We start from the raw sequence: 17,907 nt of genomic DNA, 5'->3' as shown, positions 1-17,907 counted from the left end.
AGTGGGTAGAGGTGAAGTGGCTTTGAATAGCTGTTTGCTCCGCGGGCCAAATAAAAACACAAACACAGCGGGCTGGGGAGAAGGCGGTGAGTCCCTCCTGAGTAGATTAAGGCGTGAGGAGACGTTGCCTTTAATTGCCGTCCTTCCATGAGCAGCTTGTCTCCGATTAAGAGGACATGCAATAAATGTCAGCGCGACTTACTGCTGAATGCCATTTTCTAAACTGTTGATAATCCACCATCTGTGTCACGGAGAACGTCGTTAGAGTGTGTGTGTGTGGGGGGGGGGGTCGAATCACACTCGGGAACAGCAGTACATCGCATTCACTCACCTTATCATCTCATGCTGGCCGTTCAATTGGCGATTGATTTGTGCTTCTTTCACTCAGGTATGTCAGGAGACGATTTGAAATGAGAATGTATTGACTTGTCTTTTTAATCACGTTCATCTCATTCATGGCACACAAATACGCCAGCCGCACAAAACCATCCGGAATAAAAGCACAAGTGGCACAGCTACAAGAGCAGTAAGGTTGGTTTTGAGGGTGACCTTGCAAAGGACAAAGGCATGGGGATCTGGACATTGACTTTGACATTGATTTTCCACAATGATGGAGTACCCCTCCCCACCTTTACTGTATCTCCCAGGCCTCCCCGATTATGGGTTTTACTCTGCGCCCAGTGACCAGAGGGGGGGCCCCTGCTCCTTTGCTGACTATGGCTCCCTGGGGCCCCAGGCGGCTCAGATGCTGCACAGTGAGCATGCCACCTCCGCCTGCAACTCCCCCCTCCAGCACCTACACAGCCCGGATCAGTTTAAGAACCCAGGTTTGTATCTTCTCCACCTTTCATGACATGACATTCCTCCCTGCAGAAGGGCTAACCGTTACTCTTTTGGTTTTCTTTTTCGATGATTGGGGGGAAACCGTCTTGCTGAGAAAATGCATGTTTTCCTCCCTTTTTGAAAAGTTGCTTTGTGTTTCTTTGAGAATTTGTATACTTGCATGTGAGGTGCATGAGCACTGGTGATGTCAGAGACCTTGCCCGTGCAGCACGCTCTGCATCCATAGTCGTTTTCAACTCTGAATGAACAGATGTGCACGCATCTTTTCCTCCTTCTTCCAAAAGCTAATGTGATGCAACAGATTGAATAAAAACGCCTCCTTTGAAAGACTCTTGTTCGTTACATAAAAGCGGAGCTGTCAAAAAGAACACTTTTACAGCAGTCGGTAGAACATTTGGCACAGCCCTCCGCACCGTGTTGCATCCCCAGTGACAGAGATTGACTTTATTCCCAGCTTAACACGCCGCCAGCAGTGCAATTCCAACACCGCACGCCGCGCCGTGCCACTCCACGCCACTCGGTGCTCTTCAGATGTTGTGGCTTCACTCATTTCAAATTATAAAGTATCTTAAAGTCGCGGCGTGATTTCCAATATGGCCGAGATTATATGCAACAACAAAATAAAATGTGATTAAGATGTGATTTCAACAGACTGAGACCGTCTTACGCGACTCCCCAGACAGAAGTTAGTCCTTTGTCCCCCCCGCCGTGTGGAAAGTATTGTAGTATTGTACACCGGACACTAGGTGTCAGTCATGTAACTGTAATGTTGGCAGAGACACACAAGCACCAGACCCTAACACGGGCTACTGAACACCCCACGTGGCTTCCTGTCCCGTAGCACTGGAGCACATTTACAACAACACACACAAGTGTAGGTCTTATTTATGTCTTATTTTCTCTTATGATTTCTACTATATCTGCTAATAGGATTATCCAGGTGACTATAGGGCTGTTATTTCAGGTGTAGAGGCCTCTAATCATGTTAAATGGTGTGTTTGGAAGGTGGTACACAGGTTTACTACAAAAATATTCCATTTATAAATGGCAGCAATAAACATATTGCTGTGTTTTTAGTGGTCCTCGGCACACAATGCAATTTAACGAGAAAACTAAGAAAAAATGACAGCAAAAATGGAAATCTGAGCTGTACTTTTACACAAATAAATGGGAAATATTTAAAGAATAAAAGTTGTCTTTTAAAAAGTGGATATAGTGGTAATATGATATATATATATATATATATATAATATATTATATGTCAAATGAGTGCAGACAGCATGACCAATTACATGAGGCAAATGCACGGGATCCATGGAAAGACTGCAGGAAGAGGTGCAGAGTGGGGAAGATCTAGAAAGCTTCCTGTGCAGGTTATCGTGTGGGTGTACACCAGAGGAGCCCACAACTCAAAAAGAACATCATAGCATAACAAAAAGATATTATTCTTTGCAAGTAATTGCTATTATGAAGAATTCAACAAGAATAAAGTAGGTTGCGGGAAAAGTTCTAATTTTAGCAGAATAAAGTCCAAATATTCTGGGAATAAAGTCATTATGATACAAGAAGAACATTTAAAAGAATAAAGTTGAAAAAAACAGCTGTCGTTTTTATGAAGTTAAAATATGAAGAAAAAAAGTTGTATTTTATCAAGAATAAAGTCGATAAAATCGAGAAAGATACTGCTAACTATGCTAACTATGACATGTTATCATCACATACGTGTTGATGCATGATCACAGCATGGATATCAAACCATGCAACCTTGGTAGAGGCTTTTTCCCAGGACTTCATCCTCTCAACGGGTGTGTCCCAATGACAGCATTGGAAGCTAGCTCATATGAACTCCTTCTGTCGTGTTATAATGCACAGAAAAATGTTTCACATAAGGATTGGGAATGATTCCCAAAAAGTGCACTTCCCCTTTAAGGTATTGAAAACCATTTATTTAATGTTCTGGATTGGAAGTACCTGCATGTTACTGAGTTACTGCTTATTCCTTGCCTCCTCCCCTTTTTGCAGGCATGAGGGAGATGCAGTTCAAATCCAGTCTATAATGATATCAACAATAGGGTTGATTTTGATATTGTGCTTAAAGTAAATATGAAAGTAAAAGTACTGTCCATACAGGTAAATACATACCATATATAGTCTGTATACTGCATGTACTGTATGTGTTCATATATATCAAATCATGTCCTGGTTATCAAATGCAGTAGGAATTGCATATTTCAGACATAATTGCAAATGGTGATTAATCATCATTCAATGATTTGAAAAGTAGCATTCCTTTGCTGAAGCCCTACTTGAAGCACCGCTGCAGTCGTCATCGGCTCGGCGGCATAAGAAGCCGGCAGCAGTGACGGCGCGCTGGCGACAGTGTTGACCTACGCGTGGCGCTCGGCTGCTTCGTCTCAAGAGACGTTAGCCTTAGAACGCTCCCACGTCGGGATTGCACCTTCACTAGAAGCATGAAGAAGGGGGGACAGACGTGTGGGAGCTGCCGATGGCCTTCACAGTCCAAACCTCTTCTTAGTAGTTCCGAGGGTTGGTCGGCTGCCTCGGGCACACGCTGACCTTTCCTACAGCCCGTCTGCAACACGTAGCTCAGCAAACAGCAGACACACGCCACGCAGTAGTGGTACCTGTGCTTCTTTGTGTATTATTATGTATTATTACATGTAGTAGATGTATTATCACAGCATCCTTTCCTTCTACACCTTTTCCTTTTTTACTATATATATACATGTGTATGTGTGTATATATATATATATATATATATATATATATATATATATACATATATATATATATATATATACATATATATATACAAGCTGATAACCCACCATAGAGCTTATAGTTATATGTGGTATATTTACATATTTACATCCTTATGTCATACACCTACAGTAGATATGCTAAGGAGTTATATGTGGTATATTTACATATTTACATCCTTATGTCATACACCTACAGTAGATATGCTAAGAAGTTATATGTGGTATATTTACATTGTAAGTGTCAGCTTCACGCTATGCTCTTTTTTTCCATTTTTGTTTGTTTTCCCGAAATATTTAAATTTTAAATCTAAATAGTTTGATACATTTTCTCATTGTAATATTATGACTTTATTCCCATATATTATGACTTTCCCAAATCTGGGAAATTTCCCAACTTTTATTTTGTTTTGTTTCTCATAATATTAATAAAAATAATATTGTTTTAAGTAATATTTGTAATCATATTTTACTTTAATATTTCACATCTATGTTACTAAAATGGTGAATGAATTTTCCTCAAAATAGTAGGAGTTTATGGCCATGAAATTACAACAAGAAAAAGATTAGAATTACATTTTTCTCATAATGATAGGACTTTTCTCACATATTGTAACTTTGCATTGTCATTTATTTTGCCAACTTAATTTTCTTTTTATCTTTAATATTTAAGCTTTATGCTACTACATTGTTTTTCATTGAACATTATTTTTTCTCTTCAAATTATTATAATACAGTTTTTCCATGTTTGCTGTTTGTTTTCGTAATTTTTGTGTTAAATGATATTTCTCGAAAGTGCCATGGGCCAAAAAAAAAACCAACCATGGCCGCAGAGAGAGGGGCAATGCCTACATCAAGAACAACCGGTGCACTTCATCACAAGCTCAACTCAATCAATTATAGCGGCCACTAGGTGTCACCAAAAACCAAGGACCGCCCTACTTGAACATACGGGCAGGCATGTTGAATTTCAGTGAACTGGTAAATCAGCTGAATAAAACCTTTGGGGCGTGTTTGCAATGGACACAACAAATGGGGGGGAGGGGGACACTGAATTACCTATGAGAAAAAATGAACGTTAGAAGTTAGTCAAGATGAGAGCCGTTACAGACCTTTAGTGTCGGTCTGGATTGTGGACAGACGTTTCATGAGTCTGACTCGCAGGGCAAAGGTGGTAAGTCATCTTCAGTGTTTTTTTTCCATCCCCTGAGTTTGGACCTGCAAATGAAGCCGGGGTCAAGCGTTTTTATTTCCCCCGGTGCCTTCTTCCTCTTGTCTCGCTCACATTTTACTCCTGAAGTTACGGCAGGAACGACAAGTTGACACACCCCTCAAAGCGTTTGCTTTGATTGCTTTGATCAATTGTCATGATCAGGTTGGACGATGAAACAATGCCGGCCTCCTTGCATGTAATGCTCACTTAGCGGTGCAAAGCATGCTGGGAGTATTTCTAGAAGTGTGTTGTGCATGATTGTATGTGAATGTTCCTCTTCTGGAACTGCATGTTGAGCTAACATGAGTAGAACATCATTCTGGATTCACTTGTCTCCTCCCACCTGAGAGACAAACACAAATCCAGTCATGATTTGGAGCACTTTTCTGCAAAGCGTAAAGACCCCATTGGATCATAAGGCGGTTCTGAGCTGCTCTGCTCCTCACTGTGTTTACGTGCAGGCGCCAACCCGTCGAGGCCCGCAGCTTTCCACGGCGCCAACAGCCCGGGGCCTGTGGCAGATCTGTATGGGCCCAACAGCCAGGATTCAGCTGTGGGGAACTACATCAGCGCCGCTAGCCCTCAGCCTGGTTCCGGGTTCGGCCCCAGCATCACCGTGAGTACTTGAACCTTTGCTCAGTCTGACTGTACCTTGGCCGCAGTTCTACAAAAGTTACTTGCTAGCTAATGTGGTTCTTAGGCTACATTTCAACCAGCGTCCAAAATACCAGGAACGATACGCAACTGAAGCGTCGTGAAAACTGGCTCCTCGTTTCAATACTCTTGCGTATGAAATTGCTTAGTCGTCCTTCGCCGCATCGGGCTTCCAAATTGTGGCTTCACTGTCACACTTTTTCACAATATATTCATTCATAAATAATTCTGTTTTGTGTTTGACTACGGCCTATTATTAGTATAAAATATGCACAAATGGAGCTAAATGAAGTATTGTCAAGTGTAGAAATGGCTGAATAAACTAAAAGGCATGAAAAAGATGTACTGCGTGTACTCACACGCTGAAAGACCAAGGCTGGGTCTGTGGATCCAACCTAATGGTCGGCCAATAAGTTGCAGTTTTACAGCTTAGTGGGTGTGTGTAAGAACTAATGATAGTGGAGGTAAGTATTCCTAGTGTAGTCAGCACATCAAATGAAACCAAGCAACGGCTAGGGGTGTGTGTGTGTATGTGTGTGTGTGTGTGTGTGTGTGTGGCCAGGTCTCAGGAGAGAAACTAACTCTATCCCAAACCAACAGGGAACTTGGGAATCTACAAAAACATCAACCTCAAAGTTGTTTATAATGAGCAGCCTTGGCCTCACTGATGTCCGTCACGTCTTATGTTCTGACGTCTTATTCTCTTATACTTGACTGATAGGAGTGTAAATGGGACTGAAAGCTGAGATGCACTTTTTCCTAGAAATATAATATATTTCTAGAAAAGATATGTTAGCATATCTACGTGTTGCTTTACAAAATATCAAAGTGGCATCCTTTCATTTTTTTTACTGTGTGGCCCCCATTGGCACATTTTGAAAAAGTAATTTGACAGAAAAAGTAAGCGGAAAACAGCAAAAAATGAAAAAAAAAAAAAAAAAAACAGCTGGAATTTTGCACAAATAAAGTTCAAACTGTCAGGATGGAGGGACCCCAAAATATGCAGGAGGCCTCCCAGAAGAAGAGTCTTTATTATTCTTGATGACAAAACAACAAAGGAGCAACAACAAAAAACTATGGCGCGGCAAAATATACCCCAAAAAAGGGCTGGTAAAGGAACACAAGCACAGGTAAGGCTAAAGCGAAGGAGGATAATCACGCAGCACAGCAGCAAAAAAGAGGATGGCAGGCAAAAGAGGAAGCTCAACAGGCGTGTGGCATGCGTCCAAATGGAACAATAGAATGGCGGCCCCCTGCTGTCACGGGTGTGCCTAAATGGGAGAAGCGGCGATGGAAAACGTGTGGCTCCTCCCATCAGGCGGACCAGCGCCTGAGGGGAGAGAGAGAGCATGAACAAGGAGCAGACAAGAAAAGGAAAAACAGTCAAAGAGAAACCGATGACCTGCTCACCTGGCGCGAGAAGGTGTCTTAGCGGAGCGCAACACAAACTTTTGCATTTTACGCTTTTACCACAACAACAAGAAAAATATAAGGTAAAATGAAACATGATGTACTAGCATGTTGAAATTTTGAAATTTTAAAGTTCTAATGTTATGGGAATAAAGTCATATTATTGTAGGAATAAAGTCATATTAATGTAGGAATAAAGTCATAATGTTATGGAAATGAAGTCATATTATTCTAGGAATAAAGTCATAATGTTATGGGAATAAAGTCATATTATTCTAGGAATAAAGTCTTAATGTTATGGGAATAAATTCATATTATTCTAGGAATAAAGTCTTAATGTTATGGAAATAAAGTCATATTATAGGAATAAAGTCATAATGTTATGGAAATAAAGTCATGTTATTCTAGGAATAAAGTCATAATGTTATGGGAATAAAGTCATATTGTTGTAGGAATAAAGTCATAATGTTATGGGAATAAATTCATATTATTGTAGGAATAAAGTCATATTAATGTAGGAATAATGCCATAATGTTATGGGAATGAAGTCATATTACTGTAGGAATAACGTCATAATGTTATGTCAATAAAGTCATTATTGTAGAAATAATGTCACAATGTTATGGGAATAAAGTCATATTAGTGTAGGAATAAAGTCTTAATGTTATGGGAATAAAGTCATTAATGTAGGAATAAAGTCATATTACTGTAGGAATAACATCATAATGTTGTGAGAATAAAGTCATATAGTGTAGGAATAAGGTTATTATATTATGAGAATGAAGTCATATTAGTGTAGGAATAAGGACATTATATTATGGAAATAAAGTCATGTTATTGTAGGAATAAGGACATTATATTATGGGAATGAAGTCAAATTATTGTAGGAATATAGTCATAATGTTATGAGAAAAAATGTAAAAGATTATTTTAGAGGAAAATTGAAATATTTGGAAAACAGCAGAGATAAAGGGAAAACAGAGCAAAATGCAAAGTTGATATAAATATCTAAATATGTAATAAATCAATATAAATATATGCTTGTCACCTAAGTGGAGATATAAATAGATTAAGTAGATTTTTATCGAATATGGGTTTCCAAAATATGAAACTGTAAAGTTGCAAAGGACACGCCTGGTTGGAAGGTCTGACCAACAGTTGTGTAAAAATAGTTGTTATTGTTATTGTATGTTTTTGGAGGGAAAGCAAAGCTGACATGAATTGTTTTAGGTCCACTGGCTATCTGCCGTAATCTGCTGGCGTCAAAATATTTGTTCTGAAAGATCAGGCTGGCGCCTTTTCAAGGCAGATTTAGCAGCAGACAGAAATGAATGTTTTATTCTTTTCCTCTCATTGGAACAGCGATACATCATTTTGGAAAACACAACTTTTCTTATCACGCCGGTCATAATTTAGTCAGGAATTGTTTTATGATCAAGGACTGCTTTCATGCCACAACGGGATCCAACTGGAGTCAAAGGAATGCACGGGAATAATGCACGGGACTAGAAGAGGCGGCTTTTTCTTTTTTTAACATTCAATTCACAATAGAAGAAGACTAAGCCAGGGGGGCGGGGCCAACATTTACAGCAACAAACCACACCAGCTGAAGCACGTGCCTCATCAAACACCAAAATGTTATTTCACGAGTCAGCGGTCGACGCAGCAGCCAGTGGCCGCACTTTGGACACACCTGCTTTAGCCGATGTCAAAACCCGTCTGCAAAAAGCCGTGATGATTCGATCCGTCTCCACGTGCGCCACAATTAGAATGCAAGTAGCTGATGGAGGCGATAAGAGCCTAATCACAGCGGCGCCGTTCTGTGCTTGTCATTTCCAGCAACCTGTCAGCTAGCCTGATTAGCCCAACGCCACCGCCGGCTCCCTGGTTTATTACCTCGCCATCTAATCACTTATGCCCGTGTTTGTGTGTGCATTTGAGCTTCTTTACATGCTCGATGTATCTATTAGATGCTGTTCTTGTAACATGCTTGATTTCGAAGCGAGAGAGTGATCAGCGCACAGCTCCTTGGTCCAAGTCATGTGTTTTGCTGCCCTGCTGTGATGATCCAACTGAATCCATTGTAGCTTGGAAAAAGATGATATGAAAGATATGATACTCACTCCTCTTGCCTTGAAATGCATACTGACAACAGCACTAACTGTACACTTTTAGGGCCCCTTGATTGCCACAGCTTTTACAAACGGATACCATTGAGCAGGTGGCCCGCTTGCCATCTCATCAGAGGTATTGCATTCTGTTTACTGTGCATCTCTATCGTTCCACTTCATCTCATCAGCCGTCACCCTCTCCTCCACGCTGTCGAGCGGCCAGTAACGTGTGAGTGCGACTCAGCAGCCACGTGAACGCCAAGCAAGTGCACTTTATTCGCTGGTACTATATGGCTTGGGTTTCAAGTCTGACAGTGCAGCAGGAAAAGCCTGAAAGCGTATCCCGGCATTCCGCATGGATCTTCCATGCCATTCCAATTGTTGTCTTAAGTCAGTATTGGTGAGGCTGCGGGGGAACATTCTTACTAATCCAACAATAAAATACAGAGAAATGTCACAGGCGTCTCATCTTGAAGGCAAGGTGCTTGTCACTGCCATCCTTCCATAGAGCGGGCTAGCCAGCTGCCTATGCCGACAAGCCATGTGCTAAAAACTGGAATAAATATTTGGAGTCCCGCAATCATGTATGCCGTGTGTTAGCCAAAATCTAACCCTAACGCTAATGCTAATTAGCTCTGAGTGGATGCCAGAAGCACTCTATGTAGATTTCCTTTATGACATACAGCAGTTTAACATTAAGCCCTGTAGGAAAAACGTCATAAATAATTATGGGAATAAAGTCATATTAATATAGGAATAAAGTCATGGGAATAAAATCATATTATTGCAGGAATAAAGTCATATTATTCTAGGAATAAAGTCAATGTTATGGGAATAAAGTCATATTAATGTAGGAATAAAGTCATATTAATGTAGGAATAAAGCCATAATATTATGGGAATAAGGTGATATTATTGCAGGAATAAAGTCGTAATATTATGGGAATACAGTCATATTCTAACACAAAAAATCTAACCCTAACGCTAATGCTAATTAGCTGTGTGTGGCTACCAGAAGCACTCTATGTAGATTTCCTTTATGACATACAGCAGTTTGACATCATAATGTTATGGGAATAAAGTCATATTAATGTAGGAATAAAGTCATAATGTTATGGGAATAAAGTCATATTATTCTAGGAATAAAGTCATAATGTTATGGTAATAAAGTCATAATGTTATGGGAATACAGTCATATTCTAACCCTAAAAATCTACCCCTCATGCTAATGCTAATTAGCTGTGTGTGGCTGCCAGAAGCCCTCTATGTAGATTTCCTTCATGACATACAGCAGTTTAACATTAAGCCGTGGGGCGGGGCACACAAACACTAGCATAGCTAGTGCTAACGTGCTAACATTACGCTCACATTTTAACAGCAACATCCTGCTCAGAAAAACAGAAGGATCAAATTCCAGCCGCCACATGTGGAGCTGACTGACAGATAGTTGGCAGAGCCCTGGGCTTTATTTTAAGATGTGTGGCGAAGCCTGCTTTGCTTAGCTTTTTTTCTTACAAAGCTGTCCTGTGCGAAATGGTGGGTCTATACTATACTAAAGACAGGGGGACTCTTTTGGGATGCAATTTCTCTGGGGTGAGTGTGCAAACCCCGCCTAACGGGACTTGGATCATGGCTGCGTCCGTCCGGGGTTGTCAGCTTGTCACCAATAATACCCAAACATTCATGATGCACCGTGATGTCTGTCTTGGAGCTATGACGTCATGCTTTTGCCAGTCAGACAATGAAATACAGCCAAATCAGCAGTACTCTCGTCATCCTGAAGGGGGCGGTAAGGTCACCCCAGTTTTTGCTTAATCTGCTCTGAGCCGACAGTCAAAAGCATGAAAATCATGAATGAGGTGATCAGACTTTTACAGCCCCGTATCCCAACTCAGGAGGTACTAGTGTAGCCGGTCTGGACTGACACTGGCTGAAATTGAACTCTGCGTTGTGTTCTTTTGGTAAATAGACGAGGTGGGAGGCTGCAATTTCTTCGCCAACCAGAAGAGGGCGTTTATTTCTGTGCACAACAAACAAAATGTACAGCAGCTTTAGCACACTTACACAAGTTTCCTCGTCCTCAGCAGTCCAAAAGACGACTGACGAGACTCTATTAAAAATTACAAATTAAATGAAACAATAATGGACCCAAATACCTATGCACAACAAACAAAACGTACAGCAGCTTTCCTACAGAAAAGTACATTAAAAAAAACGAATTCCTTAAAACTAACTCATACAACAATGGTAACTTTTACAAGGTGCCTTTACATGCCGTACATAATACAAGCACGTACTGGGGGTGAAACGTGTAACATATTAATATTTTATATGTAATTAACAATCGCTGCCGCCGACTAGCATAATTCGTCCTCAGCAGTCCAAAAGGCGACTGAAGAGGCGCGCGCCAGAAAGGCAGGAAGTGACATCACACGGTGTCAAAGTTCACACAACAAAAATAAAAAATAAAATAAAATTTTAAAAAAATGCATAAAGCGACAAATATATACAAGAAACGAATTATTGATTAAATAAAATTGAGTAAACCAACACATCGGTTACACTAGCATGTACCGCATGTGCTTCTATTTGTAAAACAGGAAGTAGTTGAAAAGAATGCGAGTGTACCAAAGCAAATGGAGGAAGGTTTGCACGAATAAAAGTGGTTTCATGAGTCACATTCACACGTACGCCCGCTCTTCTGTCAAACATTGTGTAGTGTCATCAAAGATCCTCCCTAGTCCGTGTTAGCTTGCATGTTATCATGTCGCCATTGTGGTGCACTATACCACGGCATGTGCCCGCCCCCTCAGCAAGCATGAGCGCCATTTTTGCTTTCTTTTGCACACGTGCGCTTTGTGGTTGCAAGCAAGCTGACCGCTGCTGTCGCCATGCTGTCCTCTCTCTCCAACAGACTTTATCCGGCAGCCGAAGGGAAGGCGGAACCAAGTTTCTAACTGGCTTTGTGTGCAGGTGGCGCTACTGAGGCACGGCGGACAGGCTCAAAGAAAGAAAGTGGGAACCACATGAAGAAGAAAAGAAAGGCAATCTGGGAAAAAGAACAACTGCTGTACAATATTCCAAACCTCCTATAACGTCGGCGCCTGCTTGGGTTTCCTGTTTGCGTCTTGCTTTTAGTTCCACATGACGTTTGTGTCACTTGAACATTTTCATCTTCTTTTCCTCTGCTGTTGAAAGTGCAGGCGACATAGCAAAGAAAACCTGCTCGTAATGTCTTGTCTTGTTAGCTTGAAGGAGAAAATCTGATTTTAAAAAAAGAGCCGCTGTGCAAGATTTGTAGATTTAAAAACAACAAAAAAAAAATCAGTCACTTTTAGGGAAAATCGGATAGGAGGGTATCAAAGTAATAAATCTTAGTAGTGCGTTTATTTCTTGTGACGTCTCATCATTAACCATGATGACCTATTTTTGGGCAATACAAAGAGGACTCCAATATTTTTATGGTCCTTTTTTATAAGTGTTGTTTTTTGGGTTGTTTAGAAATATATAAATATAAATATATATATATATATATATATACATATATATATATATGCTATAACAAATTTCATATAATGACATTGTGAATTGAAACTTGAGAAAAAGAAATGTAGCTGTACATATTATTCCCGTCATTGCATATAACCAACTCAGTGAGAGAATAGCATATTTTTGTGATGGTGTGTTCAAGAACATGTTATAGCGTGTGAATAGAAGACAGTTGATGACTTTTATTTCCTGAGACCAACACGCGCTTGCTCTGTAAATCATCATTTCCCAAACCAGCAAACTTCAACTTAAGTCTGTTTTATGGAATTGAAAAAAAAAAACAAAAATAGCAAAGAACAAGCAAAAAGATGCGAATGGGTATCTTTTGCTCAAACGTTCAAATGAGCAGACGTAAAAGTCAAAATGGAGATTAGAATCCAAAGCACAGTGTACTTTTTCTGCATATCCGGACACTTTTCTACTTGTCATCCCGCTCCTTCCCAATTTGTTTTGGGAATAAGACAATATTTGGGCTCAGCGTGCGAGTCTTGCTTCTTTCTTCTCATTTTTGGACTGATTTGCAAAGTTGTGGTACCATACCTCAGCCTGGCGGGCAGGTGTCATTTATTCTGGCGTAAAGGAAAACACTGAACGGCTAAAAAAAAGAAGAAGAAATCATTGCACTGTGAGTAGTCAAGTACAGGCCGTGTCCTATTTGCACATTTCAAAAGGCGGCCCTGTGCTTTGGGATTAGTGGGAAGGATTTTTGGATTCATGTATTCTAAAATAGACAAAACACCTCGCACGTGTCGAACCAGTGGCTGGCGTGTTGGACCTTTGCTTTTATGAGACCCAGGACTCATCTGAGGCTATTTATTCCGGGTCGCACACTGAACGAGCACTAACAGTAATAATAACCTCACGCTCCCCGAGTGTTGTCTCACGGCTGCAAGGTCACGGACGGAACCGGGGGGTGGGGGCGGGGGGTGTGGGTGTACAGTCATCCCTCGAATTTTGCGGTTTCGCTCTATCACGCTTTTTCAAACATAGTATATGAATGAAAAAATGGTGGCTGCTTTAAAGACGTACTATTAGTCCAACATTTTTTTGCCTAAATGAAGCTTTTTCAAGCATCAAATGAAGTCAAATAAGGTGCATGCAAATATGCTGAGATGATATGACGTATTCCACACTGGTCACTAGGTGGCACTAATGTTACTGCGAGACACACAAGCACCAGACTTGGTGCCATCGCAACAGGCTTCCATTGCAGGTCTGAATGATCTTACAACGGGAAAAATAATCCACGGATGTGGACTCATGTCACGCGACTTGGACTAGGGTCAGACTTGAGTCACAATTTTCACGACTTGTAGCCACCTCGGACTTTGACATCAATACCTCTGGACGTGACTCGGACTGTAGTTTGATGACTTGAAGATACGTGATACGTATTTTCAGGCTAACATGGTCGTTGTGTCAAGACAGCAAATTAGAATGCATTGATTACCGGTCGGCTGCACGGGGGACAAGTGGTTAGCACGCAGACCTCACAGCTAGGAGACATGGGTTCAATCCCACCCTCGGCCATCTCTGTGTGGAGTTTGCATGTTCTCCCCGTGCATGCGTGGGTTTTCTCCGGGTACTCCGGTTTCCTCCCACATTCCAAAAACATGCTAGGTTAATTGGCCACTCCAAATTGTCCATAGGTATGAATGTGAGTGTGAATGGTTGTTTGTCTATATGTGCCCTGTGATTGGCTGGCCACCAGTCCAAGGTGTACCCCGCCTCTCGCCCGAAGACAGTTGGGATAGGCTCCAGCACCCCTGCGACCCTCGTGAGGAAAAGTACAAAATGAATGAATGATGGAATTAATGATTACCGGCCAATCAGGTTTAAGTACAAACAAGGAATGTGTGGCTTACATAAATCCTCAAAGCTCGATTTCCAAAATAAAAGAATTGAAAATGCATCTATTGTATTCGCCCAATAAAATAGTCGTTCAAATTGATTTGATTTGTTAAACACCAAATACTGTCTGACTCCAAAATGTCAAGCTTATGACTTCAGACCTGAGACTGACTTTAAGATGAAAGACCTCTGCAGTAATCCCTCATAAAAGTCCTGAATTCAAACACGGGCTGCTGTTGGCGCGCTAAAAACTCGATTCGATTAACCGTGATAAACGAGGGATGACTGTACAGTGCCTGACAAAAGTCTTGCTGCGTATCCGATGCTGCAGGAACGGCCAGCCCAACCAGACATGAACATTACTGGTGAAGGATGAAGGAGGCTTTCAAGATGAAAGTCAAGAATCTTGATGAAGTCTGGGACTGGGAATCATGCAATATCGATCGAATATCGATCATGCATCATCGATATTCATTCTTCCGGCCATGGCACCCTGACCTTACCTTCGGGTGGGTTTGTGTTTTTAAAGGAAAATATCATTTGGACTTTTGTCCAAGTACAATCTGACCTTCCTGTCCTGATGAAATGATGAAACTCGATAAACGAGGCAAGACTTTATTTTAATTTAGAGGCTTTTGCTTTTCATATAAGCGCTTCCTGAATCCAAATATTTGTTTTTCCTACAACTTGGATAAGAAACAAGACTTTAGTCAGGCACGTCATTCTGCTGCGTAGTATGGATGTTTTGACCTTTCACCCCCTTTCATTTGCTTTTGGCAAACAACCAGGTCAAGAAATATGCTGGATACTTTGAAGGTATGGAGTTGTGATATGAAAAATGTAATTGTAATGTTCACATGTAAAAAAAAAAAAAAAACAGAAAAAAAAGAAAAAAGATGCTTCTTTGCTGATTTGCAGTTGAATTTTGTTGTGGTTTCTATATGAATACTAATTGTACTATACTATTAAAATGTACTGTGCATCCATTGCTTTCTCTCGCCATCCTCTGAGGATCTTTTGTTGCTCATTCATGTATTTCATGGCTGTGTAAAGAAATAACGTGTAAACACAGTGCTGTCTTTGCTCGTGCGTCATTGTTGTTCTCCCTCTGCGCTACCTCTCCACCCTCCTCCTCCTCTTCCTCCCCCCCCCGTCCACCCTTCTCTAAGTGCAAGTAGGTGTTCTGTAGCGCTCATGAATTAATATGATAGTGGTAGTGACTGTAGTGGACGTAGGACCAGTCCAGATATACGCTAGACCTTTCTCTCGGTGACCATCTTCAAACTTGGACCTTTTTGTTCTTCTTCTCGTTTATTCGTCGCCTCTCTCGCACATGTGGTTTTCAGCAAACCAAAGCTCTCGTGGATGGACGAAAGAGAGAAAGCCTTTGCTGGGAGGTGGAATTGTACACAAGGCATTATTTGGCTATCCCACCCTTGAATGTTTTTAAAGGGGTGTGCCATACTACCTTAAATGCTAATGCTAGATATGCAAAATGTTTGTTTTTCTACAGAAGGACACACGCTATCATCACATGACAAGGCAGTTATTATTACATGGGCATTATTGTGAGGCGTGACGTAGTGTGAGTCCAGCCGCGGTCCTCCCACTGGAACAGCAGCGCTTACGTTTTGCAGACTTTATTAGTGAGGAGGCCTTTATTCAAATGTGAGAAGGAACACAGAATGAGGACCGAGCGGGCAAAGTGACGTCCGTTTCAGTTTGCACGGGTTTCTTCGCATCTTTTCAGCCCAGTTCTCATTGTTTGAGAGTCCCGACGGTCTTTTGTACCCGTTAGAATACGACAGTTACACAGCGAGAACTCAGTTGACGTTATGAACCGTTCCAACTCCGAGTGAAATGTGGCCAATCAATTATTGCCATAAGATTTATTGTAAATACAATTCATCCGTTCCGATTTGTATCGTTTTCCATGCATGACACAATTGTAAATGCACATTCATGAAAGGGATTCATGTGGCAGCGTTATCTAGTCCTTTTTGCAGAGTTATTCCTGAAATGCTGTCGTGTTTCTCACCTCGAGTCACTGCTTTTCTTTTCATCGTGGCTGCAAAATACGCCACAGTGGAGCCAAAGAAAGTCGAGAGTGCCAGCATTTTGATAAAGAATGTGAGAAACATGATTTCATTCAAGAAATATCTCATAGCAAACCAGGAAGGTGGTTTCACTTACGTTTTCAATGAAGTTAAGTTAAGTTTTCATTTTATGGCTTGTAGTGTAAATGCAGCTATTAGACCAGGGTTCAATTCCACTCTCTGGGAGTTTGCATGTTCTCCCTGTGCATGCGTGGGTTTTCTTTGGTTTCCTCCCACATTCCAAAAACATGCTAGGTTAATTGGCGACTCCAAATTGTCCATAGGTATGAATGTGAGTGTGAATGGTTGTTTGTCTATATGTGCCCTGTGATTGGCTGGCCACCAGTCCAGGGTGTACCCCGCCTCTCGCCCGAAGACAGCTGGGATAGGCTCCAGCACCCCCGTGAAAATGAATGAATTAATGTAGTGTAACTGTTAGCAAAGAACTACTCCTGTTCACAAATACTGTATAACTAAAAACATGTTTGGAGATAAAAATACATAGTAGAACTGTGGACAAAAAGCACGCTAAACGTTCCATACTAATTGTGAAACTATAAAACTGTTTTATATTCACATTTGTGCAATTCACAATGTGCAACTGAAAGAGTTAGCAAAGAACGACAAATCAGCAGCTAGTAAGAGGCTAACAAGGATTCATTCATTCATTCATTCATTCATTTTTTACCGCTTATCCTCACAAGGGTTGCAGGGGGTGCTGGAGCCTATCCCAGCTGTCTTCGGGCGAGAGGCGGGGTACACCCTGGACTGGTGGCCAGCCAATCACAGGGCACATATAGACAAACAACCATTCACACTCACATTCATACCTATGGACAATTTGGAGTGGCCAATTAACCTAGCATGTTTTTGGAATGTGGGAGGAAACCGGAGTACCCGGAGAAAACCCACGCATGCACGGGGAGAACATGTAACCTCCACACAGAGATGGCCGAGGGTGGAATTGAACTCTGGTGTCCTAGTTGTGAGGTCTGCGCGCTAACCACTTGTACGCCGTGCAGATAAAAATACATTAAGAACACAGCTGGACTCACACAGTCTATTAATAACACAACAATCACAAAAGGTACAGAAACTATGGACATATTGTTTTTTTTTTATATAATATTTCTCACATTTGATGTGGAAATGCTAATGTGTACCAAACTGAGCTTGCTATCTGAGCGGTCGGATTCATTGAGGCACGGCATCAAATAGTCCGCTATTTGAGGGCGCGCGGTGTCCACGGCGTAAACGGAGGAAATGTCACCAAATAATGCCGTTCCTTGACTGTTGCTACATTTTCATGCTGGACAACTTGCAGACATGTCAATCTTGCTTTGCCTTCAGTCTGACAGGGTACAAGGAAGTGCTCCTTCTGTAACTTTAGTACAGCACCTA

At 41.3% G+C, this 17,907-nt stretch overlaps 1 protein-coding gene across 7 annotated transcripts in view; it reads left to right on the top strand.

Annotated features, from left to right (window-relative positions):
* Positions 1 to 17,219, top strand: part of msi2b (musashi RNA-binding protein 2b) — a 260,638-nt gene extending 243,419 nt beyond the window's left edge. For 3 of the 7 annotated variants that reach the window (XM_058077484.1, XM_058077482.1, XM_058077480.1), the window contains 3 exons: positions 648 to 827; positions 5,298 to 5,452; positions 11,984 to 17,219. In XM_058077484.1, coding sequence (XP_057933467.1) covers positions 648 to 827; positions 5,298 to 5,452; positions 11,984 to 12,040 — 392 coding nt within the window. In that variant the 3' untranslated portion in view covers positions 12,041 to 17,219. Of the gene's footprint in view, positions 1 to 647; positions 828 to 5,297; positions 5,453 to 9,075; positions 9,148 to 11,983 lie in introns of all 7 variants that reach the window. The other 4 variants (XM_058077483.1, XM_058077481.1, XM_058077486.1 and 1 more) reach the window with 3 other exon arrangements.
* The last annotated feature ends 688 nt before the right edge of the window (positions 17,220 to 17,907 follow it).

Source organism: Doryrhamphus excisus, chromosome 7 (assembly GCF_030265055.1).
Source record: "Doryrhamphus excisus isolate RoL2022-K1 chromosome 7, RoL_Dexc_1.0, whole genome shotgun sequence".
Lineage (NCBI taxonomy): Eukaryota > Metazoa > Chordata > Actinopteri > Syngnathiformes > Syngnathidae > Doryrhamphus > Doryrhamphus excisus.
The sequence above is the reverse complement of the archived record's forward strand: the minus strand, read 5'-3'. Positions and strand labels throughout refer to the sequence as shown.